The sequence below is a fragment of the Taudactylus pleione genome, unplaced genomic scaffold, assembly GCF_031769625.1.
Source record: "Taudactylus pleione unplaced genomic scaffold, aTauple2 ptg000436l, whole genome shotgun sequence".
In the NCBI taxonomy this organism is placed as follows: domain Eukaryota; kingdom Metazoa; phylum Chordata; class Amphibia; order Anura; family Myobatrachidae; genus Taudactylus; species Taudactylus pleione.
In genome coordinates, this window is record NW_028284838.1 from 10,276,171 (window position 1) to 10,303,695 (window position 27,525).

Sequence of the window (27,525 nt, forward strand, 5' to 3'; positions counted from 1 at the left end):
TAGCTCAGGTGAGCAACTGACTAATTAAACAGATTTTGTACCATTTTACAACCCTTATCACTAAAGCTGCATACACACACACAACGATTTTGGTACCAACAATTTTATGAACGATTTTCTGTCAGATTATCTGTCAGATTTTTAAAAGTGTAATGAACGATTTTTTTGAACTACAATTTTCGCATATTCCCTTAATGAAAATCGTTGAGTTGACAAGTCTGACTGAACTACAAACTACAAACGTGAACGCGCATGAACGATAATCGTTCATCATTTGACTCAGAAAGTGAACGATTTTTTCAAACGATTATCGTTTAACAATATCGTTTAATGATAATCGTTCAAAAAATCGTTGTGTGTGTATACACCTTTAAGCACAACTTTCTATATATAAACCTTCTCAGATCGGTCCCCCCTTGAGCCCCTTCTATTACTGGAATCTAGTTGCAGGTTTCATAACACTGACAGATGGAAAGTAAGAGCTGTCCCAGGGTTGCTGGACCCTAACTTGAGCCTTGTTGAATAAACCGATCATAATGCAGATTTGAGCTTTTGCACTTGGACAACTTGCAGCAGAGGTCTGATACTATTGTGCTTCAACACCCTTGGACATATAGCTCACACTGTATAAAATAATCTAGAATTAGGTTTGAGTTATAATGGCAGTGATATCATGGATATAATTTTCCCCACTGTAGCATCAGACCCCCAGTTTTTAGCCATTGGTGGGAGATGACTATAGTTTTATTTAAAGGGAAGACTGCGCCAGTGGAACATACAGCTGAATAAAATCAAATAATAAGTTCAAAGAGAGGAATGGCTAAATTTAACATATCAATTTATTCCAAAATTTGTATACAGTCACATATAACACTCACAATAGTGATAGCAGCATAGAATATTGAACAAAGTAAAAAATATATAAAACCACAAGAATAATGAGAAGAAAGTCTTTTGACTAATCATGTGTAAGGTAGTACAGCATCAGGGACTCCTGTAAACAGTGTTTAACAATTCATAGATAATCACATCTCCTTAAGATAGTAATACAGTTGTTTTCAGGGAAAAAGGTGGCATTATTCAAATAACGGACTTGGATATATATCCACATGTGTTTGTTTAGAAGTTGGTTACAGTGTACCCAGTATGGAAACACTAAATGGTTGGTAATGAGGAAAATACTCACCAGCCTCTGCACTGAGCCACCTCGCCGACTACAGCGTATCTATGAGTTTCATCGGCTTGGCTGCATGGTCAGCGTTCTGTTCCTCCTCGTGGTGCAGATTTGACCTTCCCAAAGTGGCTTCCGTGTCACCTTCAGCTCTCCAGCTTCACTACGGCTTCTTAGCCACACCTACATCACTGAGCTACCACCGGCTCTTCAAGCCGCAGCACCGACTATTTACTTAACTACCATCGGCTCTTGCCGCACCTTCGGCACATTTGCCATACCAACAGCTTCCGTGCTGTTCCCGGCTCTCCAGCATATTCTACGGCTTCCAGTCCGCACCTTGACCACCGTGCTGCCTCCGGCTCTCCAAGCCTCAGCATTTACCATTGACTATCTACTAATGGCTATTGCCACATCATCGGCTCTCAAATCCACAGCATTACCATTGACTACCTACTAATGGCTATTGCCGCACCATCGGCACACAAGCCGCACCATCGGGACATTTGCCGCATCATCGGCTCTCAAAGCCGCAGCTTTACCACTGACCATCTTCCAAGCCACATTATATCGGCACCTTTGCCGCACCATCGGCACAGTAGCCACACCATTGGCTCGCCACGCCATTAGCTCCCAAGCCGCATCTCTCCCACTGTTTAATCTTCTCTTCAGGTACAAGATTCCTTTTTATCACCTCTGGATTCCAGTTGACACTCCTGTAAGCTGCTACTACTCCAAGCAGTAAGTCCAGGCAGCCGCCTAAGTACCAGTGAGCAAATGATCTCCAAGGGAACAACAGGTGGTTGTTAGTGGCGGAAGACCTCGTAGCCTGAAGTTCTAGACAGCTTACTAGGAGTGGACACCGGTAATCGTAACACATAGGAGTCGGTATTTTGATGCCTGTATTAATCCCGACGCTGGAACACCGAAGGACGCCAGCCCGAACGAGGTAAGTCCAGGGCGCCCTCAGCATTAGCCGCGGGAGGTGTTAAGTTTAGGGAGCGTATCGGGGTTAGGGTTAGGCACTAATGGGGAGGGTTAGGATGCAGGGTGGGGAGGGTTAGGGTTAGGCTACAAGACAGGAGGTTGAGGGAGGTAAAAGGGAGAGGGTAAGTATACTTACCCGGGATACCAACCATCAGGATGCCACTGTCAGTATTCTGACAGGAGGCAACTTGACAGCCGGCATTACATACAGATTCCAACAAATATTCTTCTTTTAAAAAAAAAAAAAAAACAAAACATAAATAGAAAAAAAAAAAAAATAGAGCAGGAGGCAAAATAAACTGAAGGACATTTGCATCATAGGACAGGTCCTCTTATGAAGAAGCTGGCACACCCAGTACAATGAAGATAGTAGAGTTCTCCTGGGAAGATTTTTTTATTACTTTTTAGACCCTTGATCACACTGGTGGCCAAACATTTTAGTCCCCCTCCCCCACTTAACTTTGCATACTTTGAAATGCCATGTAAGCTAATGATATTCTAGATGAGTAAAGGGCCCCATGCATCTAATGACAAATTGCACGATCCTCCGATCGGATTGGAAATGCCGAGCAGCAGCCATCAATGTTCGTGGATCCATCGGATGATCGGTGAAATTCTACATGTTAATGTCACGTTTGTCTGAACCAGGACTGAAGTCTCTGGCTAGAGTGGGATATGGGGCAAGTAGCAGAAAGCTGGACGGCCTAATGTAGTTTTTGCTCATGGGCTAGAGAAAGGAATGGTGGACTGTATTGGGAGTACTGTGTGAAACTGGTAGCCAAGATCTGGCTGCTGGCGAATGGAGGCACTGGTGGAACAGCCGGAGTCTTGGTTGGAACCAGAGTGGAGATACTTGATGCACACAGGTGCAAGTAGACAAAATTAAGGAGAGTGTTGGTAACTTCAACCAGGCTAGAACCAAATGGGAACTGGATGAAGTGGAACCCGGAGTAGCTCTGGACCGGACTGGGACCGGAAGAGGATCGTAATGCTGGAATAGGACCAGAATACTTGAGAACCAGAATCGAACCAACTGTCATGGGGTGCCCAGCAGCCGGTACTGCCAGGGATGCCGCTCATGGACGTTCGAGAGCCCACTGACAGCTGCAGAGGAGAAGCAGCCACCGCAGCCGAATGGATGACGCCTGGACCCACCGCAGAACTGCCGTAGAATCGGGACCTGGAGCGCGGTGACAAGTGAGTAACCCAGCAGCAAGGCAGAAGGGGGTGTTTTGTGACAGTTAAAATAAACTGATTTGTAAATCAAAATCACATTTTGATTGCGATCGGCAAATCAGTGAAATCCAACATGTTGGATTTCAACGATCGTTTCACCCCGGCATCTGGGGATTGCCGAATTGCGACAATCAGTACTTGGTGTATGGGGCCCTTTAGCCAGCCGTGAATAGGCCCTGGGAGCAGTAGAGTTTAGTTTTTACTTTTCAGTTGCAACTACTGGTGTGTGCTCAAATCGGCAAACAGATTAGGTAGACTAAAATATATGTAAATATATTATTTCTCAAGAAAACAAGGAATCTAGGAATTTTGTACACAGAATATCATACATACAGAGATTTATGTTTTCTATTAAAAGGGGCCTACCAGTATGCATTAACAATCTTGGTTGCAAAAGTTTGCAAATGTGGCACTGTATGGAAGAATATTGAAAATCATATTACCTATGTTTGGATCAGCTGACTGACGCTTCTTTATTTTGGCTTCTGAAATAGCAGCATAGTATGCACAAGTCATCTTCACTAACCAGGCAGCTCGCAATAGTGGCACTGAGTATTTGGCCAGGTATCCAAAAATATCGTCTTTCTTGCTAAGAATGGGTACCTGCAATGCCAAGTGACAGAGTTATGGATATTACACTACAGACAATTCCTCTATACAAGAATATACACAGTGCTGTGCATTCACACATAGAAAGGAACATGTTTTCTTGACTAAGTGGCCAGACAAAGAGGATATAATGGATATCTCCACCTTGGTTTACATTTTATTTATTAACTCTAAAATGGTCAGGGGATTATTCTACTAACTTTATACCAGCATGGCTGCAGCAATTTCTTGTGCAGAGCTTTTAATTTGTTTATCATGGTTGCCAAAAACAAAATTACATAGTCCAGCCATATTGCATAGATATCGGCCCACTGTCTGGCACGACTGATGTGACTGACAGCCAGCAGTAGACTCTACAGTGGTGTTGGGCTGAAGATGAGAAATATTGTTTTAGGAGAGCAGTGATTTCCCCTTTGGTATTCTCCCAAGGAGACCACTCTTGTTCAGTGCTCCTTAAGGTGGACTCAATCAAAAAATATATGCAGATCCATTGTCAATTACGCTGAGGGTCTTTCGGAAAGCCTTACAGTGATCCTTGCTCTTGAAGGGATTTTTGTTGGATAACAACATTTCCTGGGAAGAGTATAAACAGTGTTGAATCTCCATATAATTACAACATCTGACTTTGCAGTGATGGAGGCCGAAGCAATAGCTCCATATTATTTATATATATATATATATATATATATATATATATATATATAATTACATGAAACATGATTTATTTATCCATCTTGTGTGACCGGTGCAGATACTTGACCCAGCTACATCAAGGAATATCTAAAACAGAGTTCGCATCCCCACTTATATTGGGAGAATGATGCAGTTGGGGTATGGGCCCCGTACACTGGGGCTGATTCAGACCCGCTCGCAAGTGGGTCGACGTTTGCCCCCTGCGCATTCGCCGCCTCCGGCATGCGCGAGAACCGGCCAGCGACGGGCGCTCCTTTTCTACGGGTCTCACACCAAAACGGGGCGGCTGTTGATAGTGATTGACAGCTCGCCCCATTTTGGAGGTGGGCAGGTGGGGTGGCTACACAAACGGAGGCGTTCCCGAAGGAACGCCTGCAGTTTGTGGGAGGCACCACTGACATCACCAGTGATGTCAGTGATGAGCTTCCTGCTCTATTTAGAGCAGGAAGCTCACTGGGGCTTGCGGGAACGAGACCCTACTACAAGGGTCTTGTCGCAAGCCCCAATGGTCGCGACCATCACCTGGCCGCTCGCAAAAGCTGTGGGTGGTCACCCACAGTTTAGCAAGCAGCGAGGAGGCTGACACAAAAAAAAAAGCCTCCCTGAGTCAGAGCGAGTGCTCTGAAAGAGCGTCCGGCTCTGAATCAGGACCACTGTTCCCCCACATTTTATACATTCACCCATATTATCAGGACAGGAGCAGTACATCATCAGGCACAATTACAGTATTGTAGGCTTGTAGGCTGGTTTTCTGAGCATGAATAGCGTTGGCACATGTGCATTGATACTCTATTTGGGCTTCAGTACACATGATCAGTGCTAACAGGAGATAATTGTGGGTGCAGTCAGAAGCAGGGCTTGTTAGCACTGCATCCACCACACCCGTAGGTCCTTATATTGCATATTATTAATTCCATACATATTAGAGCCTAACACAATAAAAGGATTTCATACCTTCTTAGCTAAAACAGTCAGATGTTTGTTACCAGCTAGATCCGTAAACCAGCTGTGAATAGCACCCTGAGAGCGAGCTGTCACCAGCCAGTAGTGGTCTTTGGCATTAATTTGTGGCTTTTTCTTCCCAGTGTCCTGAAACGTGTTTAGTTTTAACTTTTCAGCTAGAATGCTGCTAAAATATGCTCCAATCTGGAAGAGATTAAACATACATTATATGCATTAATATATACATTAAAAATCTAGGAGCAAAATACATTAAAGCAAGCTGGTATCTTGAAGTATTATTTTATAATTCAATAGTTCATCAATAACAATATTTCTGCCATACTGGCTAATACATTACTGTAAAGATGTGCTAATTAATTACTGAACTAATTGCCTCCTTACTCTCCTTCCTATACAGCTGCACATTAACAGTTGTAAACCACTCGGTTAGCACTTACTTGCTGTGTATTTCTTTTTTTATGGAGATTTTATACATACATACATATATATATATATATATATATATATATATATGATGTGCAGGCTCGGTTCTACTCGGTTCCGTTCGTTTTTTTTTACCGCATCTTATTGGCTATCCAAAACTCGTGACAGCTGAAACCCAATAAGATTCGGTAAAAAAAACGAACGGAACCGAGTAGAACCGAGCCTGCACATCCCTAAATATATATATATATATATATATATATATATATTTATTAGGGATGTGCAGGCTCGGATAGGTTCGAGTTTGCACGTGGAGTTCGGATTTTTCCCTCCAAAAAAACGGAACTCAGAAAGAGGCAAAACGTCCAGGAATGATGATGTTCGTCCATGTAAGATGACGTTTTGCCTCTTTCTGAGTTCCGTTTTTTTGGAGGGAAAAATCCGAACTCCACGTGCAAACTCGAACCTATCCGAGCCTGCACATCCCTAATATATATATATATATATATATATATATATATATATATATATATATATATATATATATATATATATATATTACAGTAAGTGTGCAAATATAAATTTCTTACACCAATTTTTCCGTCTTCATAAAACCAAAGTTTAAAATAACAAGTTGCTCTCATTCACACCGGTTATTGTAATTAGTCTCACAGCCGGTGTGATTGCACACAGACCTTTTTCTCCTAGGTCGGCGTCTTGCCCTCAAAGATTTTTCCTGAATCCACATCAGGTACAACAATTTTCTAAAAGAAAAGGGTGCGCACCATAGTGCATCAAACAACTATAAAAGATACAGGTTATAGATCAAATACCAACAGTGCCGGTCAGACCAACGCGAATATAACAGCTTGTTTAAAATATGCACCAGCATATATGGCATTAACAGCTTTGCACAGTCACCTGCGACTCAATGTCCACACGCTAGGCCATGACCCTACGCGTTTCATCACCGGGGCTTCGTCAACCCGGTTGGTACGTGATCTGTAACCTGCATCTTTTATAGTTGCCTATTAAATGTGTTGTTTGATACACTATGGGGCGCATTGTTTAGTTCTTTATTGCTTATATTTTTAACCCTGGTTTTTTTTCTTTTATCTTTAGAAGACAATAATATCATTCCATTTTAATTGTTTGACTAACAGAAAACCTTTTGTAAGAGTGTTGTTGGGATAATCTCTTCGCCTGGACTCCTCATTTCTGATTTTGGCCTGGTTTTCAAATGTTTCAAAATGTGTACAGTTCTCTCTAAGCTGCATTATTTGGCGGTTTTCAACGTATGGATCATATTTGCATATTTTCACACAGTTGCTGCATACATATTTGCAGCTGCGGTAGCGTTAGTGTACATCTCTTTATCAGGCCTATAATCTGTAAAGTGCAGATAATAAAAAAATATGAAATTTAAAGTTTCATAGATTGACATATTGATTATGAGTTTTCCAGGACTGTGAGCCAGCTATGATCACAAAATGATCACAAAAACCAACTGATCAGCGGAGATGGATGCGGGAGAGCCCAACTTTAATGCAAGAACTTGCTAAATGAGGACTCCACACACCCAAGACTGGTAATGATCTCATTGCAGCTGCTGAAAGTACAATTCTCACATTGCTTGTGCTATGTACCATGCATATGTTCTCCCTACGTCTGTGGGTGTATCTGCATTCGAAACACTACGTTACAGTGTTACAGCCACTGACACTAACGTAGCGTTTCACATGCAGATACATCCATAATTGTACACGTTCAAAATGATATGCAGCATTCCTATGTTCTATAGGCATGCTGCAAATCATTTGAATAAACAGAAGCTGCTTGTGCTATCCATGTGCAATGTTGTGCGAATAAGACGCATTTGAAAGTAAAAAGACGCACAAAAAGACGCTCAGCGCTACCGAGTCACGCCACGGCATGGCGCAACTAGGTGGGCTGTTTAACGCGCAAGGAGGCTAGATGTATGTGGACTAGGGATGTGCAGGCTCGGATAGGTTCGAGTTTGCACGTGGAGTTCGGATTTTTCCCTCCAAAAAAACGGAACTCAGAACGAGGCAAAACGTCATCTTACATGGACGAACATCATCATTCCTGGTCTTTTGTCCAGGAATGATGATGTTCGTCCATGTAAGATGACGTTTTGCCTCGTTCTGAGTTCCGTTTTTTTGGAGGGAAAAATCCGAACTCCACGTGCAAACTCGAACCTATCCGAGCCTGCACATCCCTAATGTGGACCCATCTGTATTACGCTTTGCATACCTATAGGATTAGTGGATACTACTAGATCATTATCATGAAGTCTATACTGCTAACCTAGCCACTTATGGAGGAAGGGGACTTGCAGCATTGCAATTTAGTAGAACCTGATTTTGAATAGTTTTATGCAGTCCGTTATTTGACACTTTTGTAATATGAAGTGGCCAATTTTTACTGTGTGTACAAAATTATTATAAAGTAATTTTGTAACATTTCAAAATACTGTTCTGGTCCAGATTTGTTTTTCCTACAATATTGAAAGCACTATTCAGTAAGCTCTGTATTTATTTTTTCATTTGTTTTTGCACTTTGTTGGAGGCTGACTTTCTCCTATACAACGGCACAGTGACAGTTTTATTAAGTCAGTCTGTGCTTAAAGGGGTTTCTTTTTTTATTAGCTGTTATGGAGTGGCACTCACGCTGCTGCACTGAAAGTAATGGAAGTTATTCTGAGTACACTTTAGTGTACTTTATTGCATTGAGAAATATTTAAGTTTATATAGTAGTTCTAATGAATAGGACATGGAGCTCATCAATTATGTAGTCCTACGGTACAAAGTGTAGCTCATAACATAATGTAGGGAAAGGAACGGGTGTTAGCGTTACTAGAGTTTCAGCAAAGTTTGTATGACCTATGCATAGGCATCACGCTTACCTCAGATGGGTTAATGACAATGTTCCTGGCAGATCCATGCTCATCCCCAGAAAAGGCCAGTTGGTTACTGAAGCCTTGTTTTACATTTCCCGCATTTAGTTCATCCTGTAATAAATATAATTAAGCTCAAATGTAAGTTAGTGTTTGTTCTATGGACACAAAGTCGTCACCCTCCAAATGTTTTTCTTTCTGGTCATCAATATCCATTTTCCCAAACCCTCTGTAAACCTCTACATGATTCTGGTTATTTCCATATGTAGTGGTTACTTTTATACAACAACAAAAAAACCTCTGCTACATACATAGAAATAAAAATAATGAAAATATCACCAGAAAAAAGACTGTTTGCCCCCATTTAAAAGCATCAGTTCCTTTACCATTTTAGTAATCTTGCAAAACAAAATGACTGCACACCTGTAGGTGCTGCCATCTTGTCCTGCAGGTGCTGCCATCTTGTCCCACAGTTACATGCACTAACCCATAGATCCAGGTGAAAATGTGAATATGAAGAAATCATAAAAGAGCATCTGTCCTGTGGGTTTACACTTTAGCAGTTGGTAAATGAATCTTAACTTGACAAAGAATATAACATTATAGAAATAATAAGATTTTATTTTTCTTAGTGAAGTTGAATATTATTTATTAGTCATATTATTGGAGTCAATACATAGGGGCAGATAATATATATGGGTATTTACATTAATCTCTTTTGGTTATACAATATATATCCACATTTAATTGCTAATTCGCTAGGTTCAGCACAGCAGCAAATTTGTTATATTTCCCAAATAGTTTAAACTTAACACACAAACATTCCTTACATTTTTCGGTTGATAAAACTTTTAGTAATAACTAGCTGAAGTACCCGGTGTTGCCTGGGTTTGAATTTTCAAGTTAATAAGTTTTAATATGTGATGTTGTCCAAATCCATCCAGTGTAAGGCCCAGAACAGACTCCCTTGGTTAAAGTTCTTCCTGGCGCACTCCACCGTGAGGTCCGACTGGGACCCCAACCACCATTAAGCATCCCAGACCAATTGCTACTCCTCTGTGAAGTTGTCATCCAAATCCATCCAGTGGAAGGCCCAGAACAGGTTCCCTGGGTCAAAGTTCTGCCCAGCATACACCAATGGGAGGCCCGACTGGGGCCTCAAACCTCTAGTATGTCTTCTGGGATCCAATGTTACCACTGTGAAGTTTTCGTCCAAATCCATCCAGTGGAAGTCTCAGAACAGGCTCCCACAGTCAAAGTTCTGCCCAGCGTAAACCAACGGGAGGTCCATCCGGGACCCTAACCCCGCTAAAACCTGGCCAGGATCCAACTGGACCACCCCACATTGGTTTCATCCCAATCAGTGGAGGGGTGTCCAAAAGCATAACTGGGCAGACAAACAAACAGACTAATTAATTTTATATAAAAGTCGGCGCCATTTTCTCACTCGGCTGTGGACAGTGAAGAGGGAGGGTGGGAATTAGGGCTGGCTGGGCTGTGTAGTGTAGTGTAGTGTAGTGCAGAGTAGTGTTGTGCTGTGCTGTGCTGCGCTGTGCTGCTGTTGTCCATAGGGGCTGTGTCCACTCCTCCAAAGTCCATAGGGGCTGGCTGGACTGTGTTGTGCAGTCAGTTGTCCAGAGGGGCTGTGTCCACTCCAAAGTATTGTGCAGTGTCCCAGTCCTAAAGGGGTGCTGTAGTGTTGTCCAGGGGGTGCTCTGTCCATCAGGGGTGCTCCCCCCAAGTGCAAAAAAAATAAATATTTTTTCTGTGTTTGTGAATTGTGTGCACTGTGGCTGCACGTGCATCAACAAAGGAGCAGCGCCAAGCGTGCGCCTGTGTCACATTAGTAAAGGGCCGGCTGGCTTGTCCGTTAAATGGTGCTGTAACCCCCAAAGTACACTCCAAACAAAATAAAAAAATATTTTCTGTGTTTGTGAATTGTGGGCCTGATTCAGAGCCGCTTGTAAGCGGCCGCTCGTTCGTTCCGAGCGATGTTTGCACAACTGCGCATGCATACGGATCGTAATACGCATGCGCGAACCAGTCAGTGCGGCCGAAAATCGTTTGTTCGCTAAATAGCGAATGCCTGCTATTTTGAGTGACAGGAGGAGGCGTATGTGGGTGGTAATAGGGGAAGGTGCTTGAAAACGGGGAGTGGAGATCCGAACGCAGGCGTGCTTAAAGGTCAAAACGGGCGTTTTATGGGTGTGCATAATTAATACAGCAGCGTCATTGACCACGTCAGTGGGTTATTTTATAGTCAGAACTGTTCGCAAGATTGCGGTAGGAAAAACCAACCACAAGAATAGCGAGCAGTTCATACGCTGGTCGATGTACTCGATTAATCTAATAAATAGCGAACATGACGTAGGTTGCGAGCGGCCAGGGGGCGTAGTTTTCCAAAAAACGACCGCATGTTTGGTTCGCTCGTTCAGACCTAGAGGCGTGAACAGACCGCAAAGAGCGAACGGTTCATTTGAATAGCCACCCCTTTTTTCTGAACGAGCGAGCGCAAATAGTGTCCGGCTCTGAATGAGGTCCTGTGTACACTGTGGCTGCACGTGCATCAACAAAGGAGCAGTGCCAAGCGTGCGCCTGTGTCCCATAAGTAAAGGGCCGGCTGGCTCATTTCTTAAAGAGTGATGTAACCCACAAAGTGCACTAGTCTCCAACAAAAGTAAAAAATTATTTTCTGTGTTTGTGTGCGCCTTAGCCGCATGTATATATCAATATAACATAAATGGAGGACCAAACTTTCTCCGATAAAAATAAAATAGGGAAAGATCAAGAACCACTTCCTCCTAGTGCTGTTGCTGCTGCTGGGAGTTGTTCATCATCCCAGAGAGGAAGTAGGAACACCACTACTTTTACTAAACAATTGACCCTCCAACAGTCCTTAGCGAGGAGGATGAAGTACGACAGCAGTCATCCTGAAGCAAAACGTATAACTGAGGCCTTAACTGCTATGTTGGTGTTAGACGTGCGTCCGGTATCCGCCATTAGTGCAGTGGAATTTAGACAACTGATGGAGGTAGTGTGTCCCCGGTTCCAAATCCCGTCTAGATTCCACCTGCATCCTCAAAGCAGCAGCGACAAGCGTGCGTCTGTCTGTTAAAGGGTGGTGTAACCCTCAAAGTGTGCTCCACAAACAATAAAAAAATTCTTTTTTTTCTGTCTTTGTGAATTGTGTGGGCTGTAGCCGCACCTGCATCCTCAAAGCAGCAGCGAGAAGCGTGCGTCTGTCTGTTAAAGGATTACATCGGTGACAGCATCCAAGTAGGCATGTCAGACAGTCCGTACCTGTACTGGCAGGAAAAAGAGGCAATTTGGAGGCCCCTGTACAAACTGGCTCTATTCTACCTGAGTTGCCCCCCTCCAGTGTGTACTCCGAAAGAGTGTTTAGTGCAGCCGGGAACCTTGTCAGCGAAAGGTGTAGGAGGTTGCTTCCACAAAATGTGGAGAAGATGATGTTCATAAACATGAATTATCAACTCTTCCAGGGAGACCAGCCTCCAGAACGTACAGAGGGACCTGTGGTGGTGGATTCCAGCGGGGACGAATTAATACTCTGTGAGGATGAGGATGTACACAACACTGAAGAGGGTGAGGAATCGGTGAATGAGGAGGATGAGGACGACATCTTGCCTCCGTAGAGCCAGTTTGTGCAGGGACAGATTAATTGCCAGCTTGTTTTGTGGGGGCCCAAACGAAGCAATCATTTCAGCCACAGTCGTGTGGCAGACCCTGGCGCTGAAATGATTGGTTTGTTAACGTGTGCATGTCCTGTTTATACAACATAATGGTGGGTGGGAGGGCCCAAGGACAATTCCATCTTGCACCTCTTTTTTTTCTTTGCATTATGTACTGTTTGGGGCCTAGTTTTTCAAACTGCCATCCTGTCTGCCACTGCAGTGTCACTCCTAGATGGGCCACGTGTTTGTGCCGCCCACTCGTGTTGCTTAGCATAGTCATCCAGCTAGTACAGTATTGTGAGGTGTGAGATGTTCAGAATAGACTGGAAATGAGTGGAAATTAAGGTTATTGAGGTTAATAATAGCATAGGAGCAGAAAAACCCACAAATTCTGTGATTTTAGCTGTTTTTATGCTTTTTTAAAAAAAAATACAGATCCAAAACACAAAGCCCAGAACCCAAAACACGGAAGGGTGGTTTTGGCAAAACCAATCCAGATCCAAACCACGAAGAAAGATCCAGATCCAAAACACGAAAAGTGGCCGATGCACACCCCTAGTTAAAAGTAATGCTGGAGACTTGGAAGGAATTTGAGGCTGAACACATTGTCCATCATGATCCTGAAAAAACAATTTAAAAAGAGGAATATGTGCAACCTCAGTGCTCTGGGGATGTCATGGATAGAAAATAATTGTTCAGTTATAAGGACTCATATCGAGGCAATGTTAGAGAATGATGTAGCCTACTGAACACTATACAGAAAGAGAGAACAAAATCTGGTCTATCTGGAGATACTTCAATTCCATCCATTCAAAATCATGGATTATAAAGTCATGACCTGTCTCCAGGCAGAGCCGTAACTTTGGTGCCCTGTGCCAGAAAGAGCATTGGCGCCCCCCTATTTTGCAAATAGAGACATAATGCACATGAAAAAGGGTCATGTCCTCATGGGGAAGGGCCAGGGAAGAGATATGGGAGGCCAGGAGATGCTGGGGATAAAATAAGAGGAGAAGTGAGCATGATAATAAACAGAAAACTGACACGCCCGAACAGCCTTGTCCTGCAGTGCCCTGTGTCATGGCACAGGTCGCACTACCCTAGTTACGGCCCTGTCTTCAAGGGCAGGGGAGTAGCGAGGGTGGCTCCAGTGGAGCACCTGCTCCAGGTGCCTGCTCCGGCCAGGGCGCTGGAGATCAGCCATATGACGAAGGGCAGAGCACCTGCTGAGCGTGAAACACAGATTAGTGCCTCCAGACAGGGGACATGCGTGGATGGAGTGGCGCTTGTGGCTCCGCCCACGCCACAACCCCAGTATGGACGCACTGATCTCTTTATGCGCTTCAGGCTCTGCTCTGCAGGCGATTCCCCCCCCCCCCCCAGTCGAATATGTGAACTCCGGCGCCCTACAACAGTAAGGGGGGGGGGAGATCTGAGTAAGGGGGAATATCTGTGTGTGTGAAGGGAGGGGAGCTTTGTTAAGTGGAAGAGCTGTGTGTGTATGAGTGTGTGCGGGGGTTGGTCTGTGTGAGAAGGGGAGATCTTTGTGAGGGGGAGAACGGTGTGCGTGTGTGTGGAGGGGGGGATCTGAGTGAGGAGAAGATATGAGTGGGGGTGGAGCGCTGTGGTGTTTGAGGGGAGGCTGAGTGAGGGGGAGATCTGTGTAAGGTGAGGTGAGCTGTGTAAGGGGGAGAGCTGTGGCGGGGTCTGAATGAGGGGGGATCGTTGTGTGTGTCTGAGAGGAGGAGATATGTGTGAGAAGGGGGAAGATCTGAGTGAGTGGGGAGAGCTGTGTGAGAAATTTATATATATTAATATGTAGCCCCGAGGCGGTATTTATGTAGGGCCCTGTGGGATCTTAATCCAGCTCTGTGACTGAACAGAATGGGGAAGGGGTGGAGCCACGGGCAATTACAAAGAGGGTTGAGGAGGAAGTCTCCTCCCATCATCAACCCCAGCTTCTCCTCTTTTCCACCTCTGAGATGGGTCCCACATACCACCCTGGCCCTGACGTCAGCACGGAGGAGAGAATATGGTGGCTGTGTCCCTGCTGCTGAGCGGAGGCCTGAGTCAGGCACTGCTGATGAGAGCCTGGGTCGCAATACATGTGACTGGAAGAAGCCTGAGCGGTTAGGGTGATACTGGTGAGGTCACGTCTGACTTCTCTGATGCCAAATGCCAATAAGGGGCACTACTATGACAAGTGTATAAGGGGACTACTGTGGCATAATGTGTAATAGGGAAACTACTGTGGAATAATATGTTCTGTGGAGACTACTGTGTAGCATAATATGAAAAAGTAGACAAAACTGTGCCATAATGCAAATTAATGGGCACCAATGTGTGGCATAATGTGCACTGTGGCCATTATTTTGTAACAATGTGAATAAGGGGCATTACTGTGGCATAAAATGAATAAAATACACTACGGTGTGGCATAATGTGAATAAGGGGCACTACTGTGTGGCATAACGTGAATTGTGGGCACTAGTGTGGTTTATTTTTAATTGGTGGAATTAATTTAGTGGGTTGGAATATATCTAGCCCTCCATGTCCCAGTTTGATACTGCCCATAATGTTTATTTGTATTTTCCCTTTAATTTGCCCCTACATGCTGGACAGGCCCCCCTCCTTGGCACACTTAGGGGGTGGGGACGCAGTAGCACACACATGCTCCAGGCGCCATGGCCACACGCTACACCTCTGCTTCAGGGTATGCAGTTCGTAAAAAGACGATTACCATAAGTAATTTTTACAAACTATTGACCCAACAGGAAGAACAAGAACACAATAAGAATTCACAGCCAGTGTGAGGCTCTAGTTATAGGTGATGTTTACTGAGGTGAGGATTTCATTAACTGCAGTATTTTGAGGTGAGTTGATGGGCAAGTATGGATTACATACAATTAACAAAGGGTATCTATGAAATTAAAATTCATATAAAAGTAGAGATTGAAACTGCACTTTGGAATGAACAAGTAACTGATTGCTAATAAGTAATGATTGTTTGTGTTTGTTTTACCTACACGCTAAATAATATTAGGCAAGAATGAAGGACAAAAAATAATGTTCTGTGTATAGTACACAAGTGACATGAATATATAGTATGTAATATATATCCTTATTTTTGGAGAGTACTTGCATAAATCACATGACTAATACTGAAAGGGTCTTTACAGAATGTATAGGTTAGTAAAAGTCAGGGGCGGAATTAGCGGTGGTGCAGCGGGTGCCTTGCACCGGGGCCCGTTGTGGTGCAGGGGCCCATGGCCGCCTGCATCCCACAGCGCCGCTGCCCGCCAACCTGGTCCCCATTAATGAAATGGTTGGAGCCGGAGCGTGCCCGCTTTGACCGCTCCGGCTCCAACAAGACAGACACCCGCCGCGGCCCCTGGTTATGAAATAGCGCGCGTGATGTCATGACATAAAGTGCGCTGTGTAATAACAAGGGGCCAGGCTGCTGGAAGGGATCGAGAGGAGCCGAAGAGTAAGAAGCAAATAAGGTAAGTGGTGGAGAGTTGGGGGGGTAGAGAAAGAGGCTGACACACACGCTGGGGGGGGGGAAAGAGGCTGACATACACACGCTGGGGGGGAAAGAGGCTGACACATGCTGGAGGGGAAAGAGGCTGACACACACACGCTGGAGGGGGGGAAAGAGGCTGACACACACACGCTGGTGGGGGGAAGAGGCTGACACACACGCTGGGGGGGGGGAGAGGCTGACACACACACGCTGGGGGGGGGGAGAGGCTGACACACACGCTGGGGGGGAAGAGGCTGACACACACACTGGGGGGGAAGAGGCTGACACACACACTGGGGGGGAAGAGGCTGACACACACACTGGGGGGGAAGAGGCTGACACACACACTGGGGGGGAAGAGGCTGACACACACACTGGGGGGGAAGAGGCTGACACACACACTGGGGGGGAAGAGGCTGACACATGCTGGGGGGGGGAAGAGGCTGACACACACGCTGGGGGAGGAAGAGGCTGACACACACGCTGGGGGGGGGAAGAGGCTGACACACACGCTGGGGGGGGGAAGAGGCTGACACACACGCTGGGGGGGGGAAGAGGCTGACACACACGCTGGGGGGGGAAGAGGCTGACACACACGCTGGGGGGGGAAGAGGCTGACACACACGCTGGGGGGGGAAGAGGCTGACACACACGCTGGGGGGGGGGAAGAGGCTGACACACACGCTGGGGGGGGGAAGAGGCTGACACACACGCTGGGGGGGGGGAAGTGGCTGACACACGCTGGGGGGAGAGGAAGAGGCTGACACACGCTGGGGGGAGGGGAAGAGGCTGACACACACGCTGGGGGGGGAAAGAGGCTGACACACACGCTGGGGGGGGGGAAGAGGCTGACACACACGCTGGGGGGGGGAAGAGGCTGACACACACACGCTGGGGGGGGGAAGAGGCTGACACACGCTGGGGAGGAAAGAGGCTGACACACACGCTGGGGGGGAAAGAGGCTGACACACATGCTGGGGGGGAAAGAGGCTGACACACATGCTGGGGGGGGAAGAGGCTGACACACACGCTGGGGGGGGGGAAGAGGCTGACACACACACGCTGGGGGGGGGGAAAGAGGCTGACACACACACGCTGGGGGGGGGAAGAGGCTGACACACACACGCTGGGGGGGGAAGAGGCTGACATACACACGCTGGGGGGGGGAGAGGCTGACACACACGCTGGGGGGGGAGAGGCTGACACACGCTGGGGGGGGAGAGGCTGACACACACGCTGGGGGAGGGAGAGGCTGACACACACGCTGGGGGGGAGAGGCTGACACACACACGCTGGGGGGGGGACTACTATAATACTCAAGTTCAGATGCTGCATAATATATATATATATATATATATATATATATACACACATACATATACACATATATACACAATGTCCTGGTTTGGCACTCATTGCTCCTCCCGGTAGTAATAGCCTGGGTGCCTGCACAATGGGATAATGCACAAAATGAGTGTAACGCCACACAAGGTGGCAAACACAATGAGTCACTCCAGGGCTTGAAGGTGAAATGTTTACTCCAACGTTTCGGGACTCTGTCGGTCCCGTCTTCATATGTAATTTCCTGAAGACGGGACCGACAGAGTCCCGAAACGTCGGAGTAAACATTTCACTTTCAAGCCCAGGAGTGACGCATCGTGTTTGCCACCTTGCGTGGCGTTACACTCATTTTGTGTATATATACACACACACTGTATATATATATATATATATATATATACATACACCAGTACGGGTGGCACTCCCATGTAATATGGCAAACGTAAGGGTGCCTTCCGGAGAAGCTCCACTCCAGTAGGCTTCAATATACAAACAGACCGGCGGCACTCGTCCAAAAAAAACACACAAACGGCAGGTCAAATGCGTAACATCGAAACGTTGATACGCATTTGACCTGCCGTTTGTGTTTTTTTTGGACGAGTGCCGCCGGTCTGTTTGTATATATATATATATATATATATATATATATATATATATATATACACACACATACACACACACACAACCGTTCAAAAGTTTGGGGTCACCCAGACAATTTTGTGTTTTACATGAAAACTGACTTTTATTTATCAAATGAGTTGCAATGTGAATAGAACATATAGTCAAGACATTGGCAAGGTTAGAAATAATGATTTTATTTGAAATAATAATTTTGTCCTTCAAACTTTGCTTTTGTTAAAGAATGCTCCTTTTGCAGCAATTACAGCATTGCAGACATTTGGCATTCTAGCTGTTAATTTCTTGAGGTAATCTGAAGAAATTTCACCCCACGCTTCCTGAAGCACCTCCCACAAGTTAGATTGGCTTGTTGGACACTTCTTGCGTACCATACGGTCAAGCTGCTCCCACAACAGCTCAATGGGGTTGAGATCTGGTGACTGCGCTGGTCACTCCATTACAGACAGAATACCAGCTGCCTGCTTCTTCCCTAAATAGTTCTTGCATAATTTGGAGGTGTGCTTTGGTCATTGTCCTGTTGTAGGAGGAAATTGGCTCCAATCAAGCGCTGTCCACAGGGTATGGCATGTCGTTGCAAAATGGAATGATAGCCTTCCTTATTCAAAATCCCTTTTACCTTGTACAAATCTCCCACTTTACCAGCACCAAAGCAGCCCCAGACTATCACATTACCTCCACCATGCTTGACAGATGGCGTTAGGCACTCTTCCAGCATCTTTTCACTTGTTCTGCATCTCACAAATGTTCTTCTGTGTGATCCAAACACCTCAAACTTCGATTCGTCTGTCCATAACACTTTTTTCCAATCTTCCTCTGTCCAATGTCTGTGTTCTTTTGCCCATATTAATCTTTTCCTTTTATTGGCCAGTCTTGGATATGGCTTTTTCTTTGCCACTCTGTTTAGAAGGCCAGCATCCCGGAGTCGCCTCTTCACTGTAGACGTGGACACTGACGTTCTGCGGGTACCATTTAATGAATCTGCCAGATGAGGACTTGTGAGGCGTCTATTTCTCAAACTGGAGACTCTAATGTACTTGTCTTCTTGCACAGTTGTGCATCGGGGCTTCCCACTTCTCTTTCTACTCTGGTTAGAGCCTGTTAGTGCTGTTCTCTAAAGGGAATAGTACCAGGGCCGGCGCTAGGCTGTGCTGCGCCCAGCGCCGTCCTGTGTTGCCGCCCCTTCCCTCCTCCGCTCCCTCCCAGCTGAGCTTAAATATAGCCCATCTCGCTGGAAGGGAGGTGGGAGTTTCCTGCGCCCTACAGAAACAGTAGCGCTCCGGGTGACGGATGGCTTGCCCGTGCCTGGAGCCGCTACTGAATAGTACACATCATTGTAGGAAATGTTCAGTTTTTTGGCAAATTCTCGCATAGAATAGCCTTCATTTCTAAGAACAAGAACAGACTGAAGTTTCACATGAAAGTTCTCTTTTTCTGGCCATTTGAAAAGTATGATTGAACCCACAAATGTGATGCTCCAAATACTCAACTAGCTCAAAGGAAGGCCAGTTTTATAGTTTCTATAACGAGCAAACCCGTTTTCAGCTGTGCTAACATAATTGCACAAGGGTTTTCTAATCATCCATTAGTCTTCTAACTTGCTTAGCAAACACAATGTACCATTAGAACACTGGAGTGATGGTTGCTGGAAAATGGCCTCTATATACCTATGTAGATATTCCTTTAAAAACCAGATGTTTGCAGCTAGTATAGTCATTTACCACATTAACAATGTATAGTGTATTTCTGATTAATTTAATGTTATCCTCATTGAAAAAAAAACAGTGCTGTCCTTGGAAAAATAAGGACATTTATTTAGTAACCCCAATATATATAGTTGGAGAGGTCAGTCAGTGATCTACTCCTGTGCATATAAAAGGCAAATATGCTAAATAATTCAGGTGCACGAGATATACAAGCAGCCTGGAAGTGCTAAACTTGAGGGTCCTGTGCATGGCTATCAGTAATGTAGTCAAGGGAGGTTGTGGGGGGCGTGGAGTGCCGTGCTTGGTATGGAGGAGCCAGGGGGATAGGACAGACTGCAGGGATGTACTGTTTGGTATGGAAGGGTCAGTGAGGTAGTGCAGATAGGTAGTAGTGAGTATGGAGGGGTCAGTGAGGTAGTGCAAAGAAATAGTGGTTGGTAAGGAGTGGTCAGAGGGTAATGCAGATAGGTAGTGGTGAGTATGGAGGGGTCAGGGTGGTAGTGCAGATAGGTAGTGGTGAGTATGGAGGGGTCAGGGTGGTAGTGCAGAGAGATAGTGGTTGGTAAGGAGGGGTCAGAGGGTAGTGCAGATAGGTAGTGGTGAGTATGGAAGGGTCAGTGAGGTAGTGCAGAGAGATAGTGTTTGGTATGGAAGTGTCAGAGGGTAGTGCAGATAGGTAGTGGTGAGTATGGAGGGATCAGGGAGGTAGTGCATAGAGATAGTGGTTGGTAAGGAGGAGTCAGAGGGTAGTGCAGATAGGTAGTGGTGAGTATGGAAGGGTCAGTGAGGTAGTGCAGGGAGATAGTGTTTGGTATGGAAGTGTCAGAGGGTAGTGCAGTTAGGTAGTGGTGAGTATGGAGGGATCAGGGAGGTAGTGCAGATAGGTAGTGGTGAGTATGGAGGGGACAGGGTGGTAGTGCAGAGAGATAGTGGTTGGTAAGGAGGGGTCAGAGGGTAGTGCAGATAGGTAGTGGTGAGTATGGAAGGGTCAGTGAGGTAGTGCAGAGAGATAGTGTTTGGTATGGAAGTGTCAGAGGGTAGTGCAGAAAGGTAGTGGTGAGTATGGAAGGGTCAGTGAGGTAGTGCAGATAGGTAGTGGTGAGTATGGAGGGGTAAGGGTGGTAGTGCAGAGAGAGAGTGATTGCTATGGAAGTGTCAGAGGGTAATGCAGATAGGTAGTGGTGAGTATGGAGTGGTCAGGGTGGTAGTGCAGAGAGATAGTGGTTGGTAAGGAGGGGTCAGAGGGTAGTGCAGATAGGTAGTAGTGAGTATGGAGGGGTCAGGGTGGTAGTGCAGAGAGATAGTGGTTGGTATGGAAGTGTCAGAGGGTAGTGCAGAAAGGTAGTGGTGAGTATGGAGGGGTCAGGGTGGTAGTGCAGAGAGATAGTGGTTGGTAAGGAGGGGTCAGAGGGTAGTGCAGATAGGTAGTGGTGAGTATGGAGGGGTCAGGGTGGTAGTGCAGAGAGATAGTGGTTGGTATGGAAGTGTCAGAGGGTAGTGCAGATAGGTAGTGGTGAGTATGGAGGGGTCAGGGTGGTAGTGCAGAGAGATAGTGGTTGGTATGGAAGTGTCAGAGGGTAGTGCAGATAGGTAGTGGTGAGTATGGAGGGGTCAGGGTGGTAGTGCAGAGAGATAGTGGTTGGTAAGGAGGGGTCAGAGGGTAGTGCAGAAAGGTAGTGGTGAGTATGGAAGGGTCAGGGAGGTAGTGTAGAAAGGTAGTGGTGAGTATGGAAGGGTCAGTGAGGTAGTGCAGAGAGATAAAGATTGGTATGGAAGTGTCAGAGGGTAGTGCAGATAGGTAATGGGGAGTATGGAGGGGTAAGGGGGTAGTGCAGATAGGGAGTGGTGAGTATGGAGGGGTCAGTGAGGTAGTGCAGAGAGATAGTGGTGAGTATGGAGGGGTCAGTGAGGTAGTGCAGAGAGATAGTGGTTTGTATGGAGGGGTCAGAGGGTAGTGCAGAAAGTTAGTGGTGAGTATGGAGGGGTCAGGGTGGTAGTGCAGAGAGATAGTGGTTGGTAAGGAGGGGTCAGAGGGTAGTGCAGATAGGTAGTAGTGAGTATGGAGGGGTCAGGGTGGTAGTGCAGAGAGATAGTGGTTGGTATGGAAGTGTCAGAGGGTAGTGCAGATAGGTAATGGGGAGTATGGAGGGGTAAGGGGGTAGTGCAGATAGGTAGTGGTGAGTATGGAGGGGTCAGTGAGGTAATGCAGACAGATAGTGTTTGGTATGGAAGTGTCAGAGGGTAGTGCAGATAGGTAGTGGTGAGTATGGAGGGGTCAGCGTGGTAGTGCAGAGAGATAGTGGTTGGTATGGAGGGGTCAGAGAGTAGTGCAGATAGGTAGTGGTGAGTATGGAGGGGTCAGTGAGGTAGTGCAGAGAGATAGTGGTTGGTAAGGAGGGGTCAGAGGGTAGTGCAGAAAGGTAGTGGTGAGTATGGAAGGGTCAGTGAGGTAGTGCAGATAGGTAGTGGTGTGTATGGAGGGGTCAGGGTGGTAGTGCAGAGAGATAGTGGTGAGTATGGAGGGGTCAGGGTGGTAGTGCAGAGAGATAGTGGTTGGTAAGGAGGGGTAAGAGGGTAGTGCAGATAGGTAGTGGTGAGTATGGAGGGGTCAGTGAGGTAGTGCAGAGAGATAGTGGTTGGTAAGGAGGGGTCAGAGGGTAGTGCAGATAGGTAGTGGTGAGTATGGAGGGGTCAGCGTGGTAGTGCAGAGAGATAGTGTTTGGTATGTAAGTGTCAGAGGGTAGTGCAGATAGGTAATGGGGAGTATGGAGGGGTCAGGGTGGTAGTGCAGATAGGTAGTGGTGAGTATGGAGGGGTCAGGTGGTAGTGCAGAGAGATAGTGTTTGGTATGGAAGTGTCAGAGGGTAGTGCAGATAGGTAGAGGTGAGTATGGAGGGGTCAGGGTGGTAGTGCAGAGAGATAGTGGTTGGTAAGGAGGTGTCAGAGGGTAGTGCAGAGAGGTAGTGGTGAGTATGGAGGGGTCAGTGAGGTAGTGCAGAGAGATGGTGTTTGGTTTGGAAGTGTCAGAGGGTAGTGCAGATAGGTAGTGGTGAGTATGGAGGGGTCAGGGTGGTAGTGCAGAGAGATAGTGTTTGGTATGGAAGTGTCAGAGGGTAGTGCAGATAGGTAGTGGTGAGTATGGAGGGGTCAGGGTGGTAGTGCAGAGAGATAGTGTTTGGTATGGAAGTGTCAGAGGTTAGTGTAGATAGGTAGTGGTGAGTATGGAGGGGTCAGGGTGGTAGTGCAGAGAGATAGTGTTTGGTATGGAAGTGTCAGAGGGTAGTGCAGATAGGTAGTGGTGAGTATGGAGGGGTCAGGGTGGTAGTGCAGAGAGATAGTGGTTGGTAAGGAGGGGTCAGAGGGTAGTGCAGATAGGTAGTAGTGAGTATGGAGGGGTCAGGGTGGTAGTGCAGAGAGATAGTGGTTGGTATGGAAGTGTCAGAGGGTAGTGTAGATAGGTAGTGGTGAGTATGGAGGGGTCAGGGCGGTAGTGCAGAGAGATAGTGTTTGGTATGGAAGTGTCAGAGGGTAGTGCAGATAGGTAGTGGTGAGTATGGAGGGGTCAGTGAGGTAGTGCAGAGAGATAGTGGTTGGTATGGAGGGGTCAGAGGGTAGTGCAGAAAGGTAGTGGTGAGTATGGAGGGGTCAGGGTGGTAGTGCAGAGAGATAGTGGTTGGTAAGGAGGGGTCAGAGGGTAGTGCAGATAGGTAGTAGTGAGTATGGAGGGGTCAGGGTGGTAGTGCAGAGAGATAGTGGTTGGTATGGAAGTGTCAGAGGGTAGTGCAGAAAGGTAGTGGTGAGTATGGAGGGGTCAGGGTGGTAGTGCAGAGAGATAGTGGTTGGTAAGGAGGGGTCAGAGGGTAGTGCAGATAGGTAGTAGTGAGTATGGAGGGGTCAGGGTGGTAGTGCAGAGAGATAGTGGTTGGTATGGAAGTGTCAGAGGGTAGTGTAGATAGGTAGTGGTGAGTATGGAGGGGTCAGGGTGGTAGTGCAGAGAGATAGTGTTTGGTATGGAAGTGTCAGAGGGTAGTGCAGATAGGTAGTGGTGAGTATGGAGGGGTCAGGGTGGTAGTGCAGAGAGATAGTGGTTGGTAAGGAGGGGTCAGAGGGTAGTGCATATAGATAGTGGTGAGTATGGAGGGGTCAGTGAGGTAGTGCAGAGAGATAGTGGTGAGTATGGAGGGGTCAGTGAGGTAGTGCAGAGAGATAGTGGTGAGTATGGAGGGGTCAGGGTGGTAGTGCAGAGAGATAGTGGTGAGTATGGAGGGGTCAGGGTGGTAGTGCAGAGAGATAGTGGTTGGTAAGGAGGGGTCAGAGGGTAGTGCAGAAAGGTAGTGGTGAGTATGGAGGGGTCAGTGAGGTAGTGCAGAGATAGTGGTGAGTATGGAGGGGTCAGTGAGGTAGTGCAAAGAGATAGTGGTTGGTATGGAGGGGTCAGAGGGTAGTGCAGAAAGGTAGTGGTGAGTATGGAGGGGTCAGGGTGGTAGTGCAGAGAGATAGTAGTTGGTAAGGAGGGGTCAGAGGGTAGTGCAGAAAGGTAGTGGTGAGTATGGAGGGGTCAGTGAGGTAGTGCAGAGAGATAGTGGTGAGTATGGAGGGGTCAGTGAGGTAGTGCAGAGAGATAGTGGTGAGTATGGAGGGGTCAGAGGGTAGTGCAGAAAGGTAGTGGTGAGTATGGAGGGGTCAGTGAGGTAGTGCAGAGAGATAGTGGTGAGTATGGAGGGTTCAGTGAGGTAGTGCAGAGAGATAGTGGTTGGTATGGAGGGGTCAGAGGGTAGTGCAGAAAGGTAGTGGTGAGTATGGAGGGGTCAGGGTGGTAGTGCAGAGAGATAGTGGTTGGTAAGGAGGGGTCAGAGGGTAGTGCAGAAAGGTAGTGGTGAGTATGGAGGGGTCAGTGAGGTAGTGCAGAGAGATAGTGGTGAGTATGGAGGGGTCAGTGAGGTAGTGCAGAGAGATAGTGGTTGGTAAGGAGGGGTCAGAGGGTAGTGCAGATAGGTAGTGGTGAGTATGGAGGGGTCAGGGTGGTGGTAGTGAGCATGGAGGAGGCAGTGGTGAGCCGCCCAGTAACCCTTGCAATGCTGGTAAGTTGTGGGTAAATGAGACCACTACACATGTACTAACATATTTGATCATAACTTTGATGTAGCTTTTGCCTTCCTTATGCCTCTCATCTTGCCTCAGGCTCTGCCTCCTCCTGCCTGCCTGATGTCTGTGCCGGCGGACCAGCAGAGCCGTAAATAGACATTTTAATAACTTGGGCAGGAGAGCTATAACATATTATGCCACACACAGTAATGCCCTGTATAATAAATTATCCCTAATTCAAATTATGCCACACAATAGTCCCTTACTCCTGTTATGAGACACAGTTAGGGCCGGACTGGCCATCTGGCAGTTCTGGCAAATGCCAGAAGGGCCGATGCCAAGATGGGCCGGTCCGGCTACTGAGATGCCCGGCCGAAAATCCCTCCCAAAATGGCTGCAATGTAATGGGCTCTAGTGTCCATGCTCAGCTGGAGGCGGAGCTATTGCTTCCCTGTGTGCTGCACATCACAGTGCACCCCCTCGCGATCACTAGTGACAACCACCTCGGCGGGTACCCACCCCCCCCAGCGAGATCACATCCGCGCCTCCCCACCCACCAGCGATCACAACAGGGCCCCCCCCTACCCCCCAGCAGGTCCACCCCCGCGTGTTAACAACAGCCGCCCCCCCCGCGTGCGGGTTCCCCCACACAATCATGACCGCGCACCCCCGCCCGCGTGTACCTCCCCCCACGATCAAAACAGTGCACCCCCGTGGGTACCCCCGTGATCGCAATAGCCCCCCTGACGGGGCTGTTGATTTCAGCCAGGATTCCGAGGAGAAGCCGGATGATGGAGCGGGGCTGCGGGAGAGTAACTTGAAGCAGCCCAGCAGAAGGAGGAAAAAGGTGAGTTATATACTGTATATAAACTATTGCTTACTGTACACGTCACATACTGTTCTCCCTCCCTTTTGCCCCTGTGTATATACAGTCCTCCCTCCCCATCCCCCTGTGTGCGCTGTCCTCCCTCCCTATCTTCCTGTGTGCGCTGACCTCCCTCCCTCCCTGTCAGGGGCTGGCTGGCAACTTTTAGCCTGGGGGGCAAATGCAGAGGAGTAGCGTGTAGCCAGGGTGTCCGAAGAATATGTGTGCTACGGCGCCCCCCCCACCCTCAAGTGTTCCAGGGAGGAGGCAGGTCCATATGGGATTAATGTAAGGTAAAAATAAAGATTAGGGCAGCCCCCTGTCGTAGTGCCCATATGCAGTGCCCCCGTGTGCCACAGGAGAGAACACCCTTATGCAGGCCTCCAGTAGTGCCCCCAGTAGTAGTTCCCCCCTTGTAGTGCCCCCAGTAGTAGTACTCCCCCCCTTTGTAGTGCCCCCAGTAGTAGTCCCCACTTGTAGTGCCCCCAGTAGTAGTACTCCCCCCCTTTGTAGTGCCCCCAATAGTAGTCCCCACTTGTAGTGCCCCCAGTAGTAGTAGTCCCCCCCTTGTAGTGCCCCCAGTAGTTGTAGTCCCCCACCCCCCTTGTAATGCCCCCAGTAGTAGTCCCCCCCTTTGTAGTGCCCCCAGTAGTGCCAGACCCCCCCCCAGTAGACACACATAATATAAAAAACAAAATAAAAAAAAACACTTACCTGAATCCCCGCTCCCGCCGCCGCCATCTGCTCCTCCGTCTGTCCTCCCGGGCCAGCCGCTCTGTATTATGGGACATCATATGACATCATGACGTCTCTCCCATTGCCCACTGCGGGAGCCGGAAGATGGAGCGGCTCCCGCAGTGGGCGCAGCAGCAGCAGCTAATGAGAGTCTGACAGACTCTCATTGGCTGCTGCTTACAACAAACACACAGCTGCCGGAGCCGGCGGCTGTGTGTTTGTCACTTGTGTAGCGCTGACCGAACTCCGTCCGGTCAGCGCTACACACGCGGTGCAGCCTGTGTCACAGTGACACAGACTGCACCGGCCCGCATGACGCTGCGGCCCGGGGGGCACATGGCACCCTGCCCCCCGGCCCAGCCCGGCACTGCTCCCTGTCCCCGTGTGCGCTGACCTCCTTCCCTGTCCCCCTGTGTGCGCTGACCTCCCTCCCTGTCCCCCTGTGTGCGCTGACCTCCCTCCCTGTCCCCCTGTGTGTGCTGTCCTCCCTCGCTGTCACCTCCTCTGTGTACTACACTACATCGGTGTGCCTCACCAGCTCGGTGTACCTGTCCACCCCTGTGTGTCTCACCAAAAAAGTGCAGGGTTAAAGAGGGATAAAGTGTGAGTGGTGCAGGGGGTAAGTAAGGGAAGGAGGAAGAGGAGCAGGGAAGACGAGACATTATGGGAATGGTTGTATATAAATCTCCTGTTTCTATACGTGGAAGTGACGTTCAGTGAGGGTGGAAATGCGGTTTCCTGCCCATACAATCCACCAAAAGAACATAGCTGTCCCCTCGCGGGCTCGCTTCGATCGGCACAAGATTGTATTCCCCCTCTATGCCCACGTGGATGGTAGAGAATGACATTGGACAGTAACTAATGACCTCATGGTACAGAAAGGGAAGGGAATCTATCCACTACCTTAAGGGAATACTGACAAGATCACATTTTGAGTGGCAACGCC

At 47.4% G+C, this 27,525-nt stretch overlaps 1 protein-coding gene across 1 annotated transcript in view; it reads right to left on the reverse strand.

Moving 5' to 3' along the window:
* The window catches only part of MED12L (mediator complex subunit 12L), a 709,720-nt gene that overhangs the window by 664,543 nt on the left and 17,652 nt on the right, over positions 1-27,525 (reverse strand). Inside the window, exons 2-4 of the mRNA XM_088447707.1 lie at positions 9,009-9,113; positions 5,651-5,842; positions 3,838-3,997 (exon numbers count right to left, since the gene is read on the reverse strand). Of these exons, the coding sequence (XP_088303833.1) occupies positions 3,838-3,997; positions 5,651-5,842; positions 9,009-9,113 (457 nt within the window). The remainder of the gene's footprint in view (positions 1-3,837; positions 3,998-5,650; positions 5,843-9,008; positions 9,114-27,525) is intronic.